This window comes from Pocillopora damicornis, chromosome 13, assembly GCF_964200805.1.
Source record: "Pocillopora damicornis chromosome 13, jaPocDami1.2, whole genome shotgun sequence".
Taxonomy (NCBI): Eukaryota; Metazoa; Cnidaria; class Anthozoa; order Scleractinia; family Pocilloporidae; genus Pocillopora; species Pocillopora damicornis.
In genome coordinates, this window is record NC_142682.1 from 19,740,710 (window position 1) to 19,746,709 (window position 6,000).

Consider the following 6,000-nt stretch of genomic DNA (forward strand, 5'->3'; position numbering starts at 1 on the left):
CATTTCCTCTGTTGTGTCTGTGGGCTAGATGTATGACGATTCCGCATACTCGTACATCAGGGGGCCGATCGTGAGTGTGAGAACAATTCAAAACAAGAGGAAACAAAGGGAAAGTCTTCAAATCAGAACTTTTTCTTTCCCAATGGCTGCTTTTGAGCTTCCAAGGACGTGAATTCCATCTTTCTTTATTAAATTTTCTCACGGGCCCATTTGATGGTTTAAAGGCACTGAGGGAACGAAAGAGTGCAGTGTGTACGGAATGAGCATCAGAACTGCAAGAGGAAAATTTAATTTACAGAATAGAGCCATTCTTTCACTTACGTCGTTTATTCGCGTATGGTAAATTGTAACATAATCAAGTTAATCAGTTGCAAAGATTCTCTCCACCCACTACCACGCCGGCATTATTTCTTTTTCCTGAGTACCACGCACCAATTCCCTCTGTCGTAATAATGCTCCTCCACTCTCACGTTACTGAGGCGGCTACAAAGTTCTCGGAGCTCGCCATCTTGAAACACGTGATAATACCTGTGGTACACGTGACCATCTGTGCCTTCCCCTGACTCTTCAGTGTCTTTTTCCTGTTTCTCGTGTTGTTTTCCAGAGCCGCTGTATTTCCACGGCACAAACAAATCTTGTTGCTCAAAAGATTCCCGACTAGCATTAACCATCAATCTTGTGGAACAATTATCATCTAAAGGTTTGGATTTATTTGGGAATGGTTCGTTATTTGCGGAGAAGTTTCCGACCGCTTTGCTCTTTTCCGAAGTCTCGTTTTTGTTGCTTACGTCTTCCTGTCCGATGTGGTGATCATTACGTTCTCTGAATTTCACTTCCTTTAGCTGTTTCTTTTTAACCTTTTTCACTTCCTGTTCTAAAGCCCATACGTAAACGAGCACCAGTCCCCCTGGACGTGTTATTCGCACCAGTTCCTTCAGACCTTCCAGACGTCGCTCGGCCGTAGCGAGGTGGTGAAGAACTGCGATGCAGAGAGTTACATCAAACACATCAGACCTGAAAGACGAAAGCAAAAACGACGAAATTCAGTTTCACGACTTTTAAATCCCTTGGCCTGTTCCCTCGCTAACGACAAGTTTATCTCTGTCAACAACAAAAAGTAACGAGACAAACACTACGTGAACACCTTTCCAACCATTTGAATACTTAGTATTACCAAATTCAAAGTAAACACACTGGCCAATCAGATCACTGTAGAACACAAGAAGTGATGAGAACTAAAGCGCGCGAAAACACATGTGACTATTATAGGATAGGTTTTGGTTCTGCATTTTTGATTGGTGACGCAAGTTTCTTGAAAGCCAATTACAAGGCGCGCAGATTCACAACCAGTGCAGTCCCAGGTTACATGTGTGGCAATACATTAAAATTCCTTTAATAATATTAATGATTATACTTTGGCTACTCTCTTTACCTGTATGGCAATGACAAGATATCACACACAATCACAGAATATCCCCGCTCCCGGCAGATGGAAGCCAGGTTGAAACTTCTATCAGAACCTGTTTTGAATAGATTATCATTGATCCCGAGATATTTGCCGTTTCCACATCCTACATCAGCTACCAGACTCCCGACTGGTTGATTTCGCAGAAACTCAGCCACTTTTGGCCAAGGGCTGTGCCGTGTTCCACTGAAATGTGGCGCAATCTTCTCGTACACTTCATGCACGTGCAGCTTTTCCAGCTTTTGCGCTTCTCCAATCGTTGTTGGAACATCGGACGAAGGCGGGATTGCAGCTGAAGTCTTGTTTCCAGTTTGCGAATCACACTGAGCTGGGAAGGCGCAGTTACATGGAGTTTGACGGACTTTGCGGAGTGTCAGCGAAATCCTTTTTTCTCTTTCAAACAGAGTCATTCCCTCTTGGGCTGTTATATTGGAGGTGCCCTGTGCGCTATTTGTTTCAGGTTTCTTGGAGTTTTCTTCGTAACCAGTCCCCTCGTTTGACGTGCTTTTAACATCATGTATGATATCGTATTTTCGTGGCGTTATACTGCAATTTGAAGATAAGAAAATATAGTTCGCAAAAGATACGAACATATGATGAGAAGTAAAAGAAAAACGGGTTAAGATTAGAATTTTATTTTATTTCACAAAGTTTTTAAAATATTGAAGGCAATTTCATCTAGGTGTACTCCAAGTTCAGATGAAAGATATGCACGTTCTTCCTTGATTTTCCCCTTCTGTAACAGAACTACGCTACATCTTTGAGTCGTGTGCCGACGCGAGAAAAATTAGCGCCAGCGTGAGGGAAACCACTAAGTATTGGTCTGGTAAGAGAGAGAATATAGAAATGGCAAGAGTTAGCCAAAAAGACAGCGGACGGCTAAGAATACCGAAGATTGACGCGAATTAGACATAGCGAAATCACGAACTCAGTTGCAATCGACTTTGTATTACTTCTGGTTCTTTCCTTTCCCTGATTAAAAAGTAATCCATCCAAATCTTACCCATGACTCCAAAGATATCTGCTTTCACCAGTCATTATAAGTAAACTCCTCCTCGGCAAAACAACTGATACGTGTCTACCATCCGGATGACGAAATTCCATTGTGACCTGAAAAAAATTATTTGAAATAAAATACCCCAAACTTTTGCCCAAAAACTTTCATGGGGTGGCTTTGTATTCAATGCTTCCAAGTCAAATCAGGATTTTGAGTACACAAAATTTTAGAAATTCAAATATGAAATGTAACAAACAAATGGATTTAGCCATGGAGCTCTAATAGGGTAACCCTTCATCAAGTGCTGACCAGGTCGAATTAGTATGTCAAGTATCCTTGCAGCAAGAATAGGAAAAAACAATAAACTACCCCCATGTGATCTTTGGCCTAGAAATAGAACCCAGGCCACAATGTCAGAGGACATGCACTCACACTATTGCACTATCCTTTCTCCACCAACAACCTCATTCCTAAGGGGAGAGGGGTTGGGGGCAAAGAAGAAGAGACAGCCTGGAAACAAGGTTGGAAAAAAGAAATGATTAACATAGAGATTAACTATTAGGAGCCATGCCTCTTATTGCAAACCACCTTATTGAAAACCTGCTATCAAACAAATACCTGTGATCCTAGGCTGAGTGAAACTATTCCATCCTCAAAAGCTGAGTGAGTGTCAATGTGAGGTGGAATACCATGGCCAGGCTTGTATTCATTAACTGTCATTTGATCTGGTTTCCACATAACTTTCTCCTGAACACGATCCAACAGTTCATCACAAACACTAGGAATTCCATCAGGTAAAGGATTTGATTTGTTGACATTACTTGATCCATACAGGAACTCATACCCAAAATGTTTGACTCTTCTGTGACGAAGTTGTTGGTTTGCTGTGAAGGAAGAAGAAAGGTTATGACTATAAGGGCAATCCTATCTGCAACTGATTTGGTCCCCACAAAAAAAAAATGTGCAGTTAGTATAACTCATTCAGAATGCAGAATTATAAACTTCTACTTAAACAAATAAAGCCAGTCTCTTCACAAACAGCACTAATAGCAAAAAGGGAACAAGTAAATCATATCAACATCAAAAGATGTCTATGGAAAAAGCACTAAACAATCGCATCTTATTACAAACAGTTTGCTTCTAATCTGGGATAGTTCTTCATAACTTATGATGCTATCATCCAATTTGGTGCACAGAAAGGGACAGGTGGAGATGGTAAGCTACACATATGTAGGAATATTTTTTATGATGTATGTTTTTATCCTTCCCCATCAGTGAGGGTTGGTAAGCTGTAGTCTGATGGACTGGACTATTCATTACAAGGTAAGGACTTGAGCCCTAATCGGGGTCAGAGTAATTTCTTTCGAAAAAAATTCTCACTGCACTCCCTTCCACCCAGAAATATAAAAGGGTTCTGGTGAACTTGATCAAACCATAACTACCTGTGCCTTGAATCTCGTTCTCCCTCCCTCCACTTCTCCATCCTAACGCTTGAATTAACTGCGCCTCTTCTACCTCCGTCACAAAATCATCCACTAACACAAGACCTGAAGGTGTGGCCTGTTTTTCAAAGGAAACATTATCGGGTAGGTTCGTGAGAAAAGACAGGTAAAATCTAACGTCGGGTCTCGGAAACTCCGAAGGACAGTCTAAAACTCGCCCGTGCACTTTTTTCATTGCCTTAACTGATTCACTGACATGCTCAAAGGTGATAAACGAGAAGGATCTACCAGGGAACATTAGAAGCCGTTCTATGTTTCCAAACTTCTGGAACAAACTGAAAATTTGCCTTCGGTCTATGCCACACATGAACCCTCCATTTCCAACCATCAGATGACGAGTGGGCGATTCTGAAACTGTTGCAAGATCGGCATTATTTCTGCGAAGACTATTAATTAGTCTCGTTTGCTTTCTTAGGGCCTTTTTTTCTGCTTTAGTCAATTTTGTAGCGCACGATTTCATTGCATTCGATGTCGCCATCTTGGATTTTAAATTTAGCGAGAAAACCTCAGACCCAAATAGTCGCTGGCTCTCTGAGCTTGGAGTTCGGTCTCGGCTTGTATGCGGGACACGTAAACAACTTTTTGTTTCCTGGATAATTGATCGGATATCTTGTGGTTTGGTGGCGGACAATTGACACTTATGCAGTGTAACGCAAGATTATATAGCATACGGAACCACATAAGCCCAGAAAAGGTTAGTTGATCTGCGCACTACATACTATTCCTACTTGGCTTTTAAAATGCAGCTACGCTGTATGCCATAAGTTACTAATGCGCTAGAGACCAGTTAGTTTACGCATCAGATGAGCAACATATCTCACAATTGTAGAAAACGCTTCAATGATCTATTCCTAACACGGGGTTTGTGAAAATAAAATGCAAGAGAAAACGATTTTGTGGGGAAAATATCAGCGGCTGGGTGAGGTCTTTTGTAACAGGGTCGTCCCATGCATGCGATCGTACTCGCCCGTGCAAGGGAAGCCCCCGCTCCCCCTCCCCTCCTCTGCATCATACGTCCAGACTATTTAAAAATGTCTCCTTCTTACTTTCCTCATTGTTACGCAGATGTTTCGTGGAAGTAGCGAAAAAAAGGCTCAATCATGATAATCCACACAAAGTGTTCAGCTGTCCATTATATCTTCAAATGTAGCCTTTGTTTTATTTGAAATCTGAAAGGTGATGTATTCGAGTCACCTACCCCTTCGTTCCCACTTCAAAAACTGTCATTTAAATCTTATTCCTATCTTCTGAGGGATTAGTAAAACACTCAAGGTATGCCGAGGGGAATGTTCGTGTCCCTCCAATTTAAAAATTATATGAAAATTTCAGTTGTGCTGTAGTACCATATCTCGTAGAGAGTGGTAAATCTACCATAACTTCACTGCATTGTGCCTTATCTACAAAGAGTAATCTTGTCTCTCGTTCAAACTTAAGGTTGAGAGACAGAGGGAAATGATTTTATGGCTGTAAATTAGAACCCAAGTGTCTTGAATATAAGCCTGTTTAATGGGAAGTTTGCATTATGCATTCTGGACAAATACATTTCTTTTATATTTTCATGCCAATCTCTCTGTCTTGAACACCAGCTTACATCATGGGCAATTTTCACTACCCTTTTGAGACACACACAACTTCATTCAGATATTTAGGTAAATCTGTCTGTTAACACTTTGCACCCTAACATCAGTTTCCAAGTTCTCCACACTTCTCTCTGTACATTTCCTATTATACAAATTTACTCACAAGGAGAATTTGCTTAATGATCCAGAGTATCTTGACCTCACAATCATTTCCTTTATTTAAGATTCAGGGGGGATACTGTTGGGAGAAATTAGATACTTGTCAGTCTCAGGGGTTAAAGGATTAAGTATTGATTGGAGCTAAAGTTAATGTAAGTTAATCTTATGCTATAACTGAGTGATATAATGCCATGATGTCAATTGGGTTAATGGGTTAACCCTGTTTCTTTTTTCCGTGAGCCAGATCACAGGTATGGTATGCCTTTCTGAGGGGCAACAAATCTAAATATGCTCCCT

The 6,000-nt window shown here is 40.9% G+C and overlaps 1 protein-coding gene across 1 annotated transcript; it reads right to left on the reverse strand.

Moving 5' to 3' along the window:
- Positions 1 to 316: 316 nt before the first annotated feature.
- Positions 317 to 4,457, reverse strand: LOC113686830 (tRNA (carboxymethyluridine(34)-5-O)-methyltransferase alkbh8). Its single transcript, XM_027204508.2, has 5 exons — positions 3,905 to 4,457; positions 3,081 to 3,346; positions 2,469 to 2,575; positions 1,433 to 2,011; positions 317 to 1,014 (listed from the first exon to the last, which is right to left on the reverse strand). Exons 1-5 carry the CDS (start codon positions 4,440 to 4,442, stop codon positions 405 to 407), a joined length of 2,100 nt encoding a protein of 699 aa, XP_027060309.2. The 5' UTR covers positions 4,443 to 4,457; the 3' UTR covers positions 317 to 404.
- Between the last annotated feature and the right edge of the window lie 1,543 nt (positions 4,458 to 6,000).

Excerpts from the sequence above, each read along its gene's own strand:
- LOC113686830 (XM_027204508.2), bottom strand. The coding sequence starts at position 4,442 with ATGGCGACATCGAATGCAATGAAATCGTGCGCTACAAAATTGACTAAA. Across the intron at positions 2,012-2,468 it reads AGATATCTTTGGAGTCATGG|TATAACGCCACGAAAATACG; the intron begins GTAAGATTTGGA and ends TTCAAATTGCAG. Across the intron at positions 1,015-1,432 it reads ATCTTGTCATTGCCATACAG|GTCTGATGTGTTTGATGTAA; the intron begins GTAAAGAGAGTA and ends TTCGTCTTTCAG.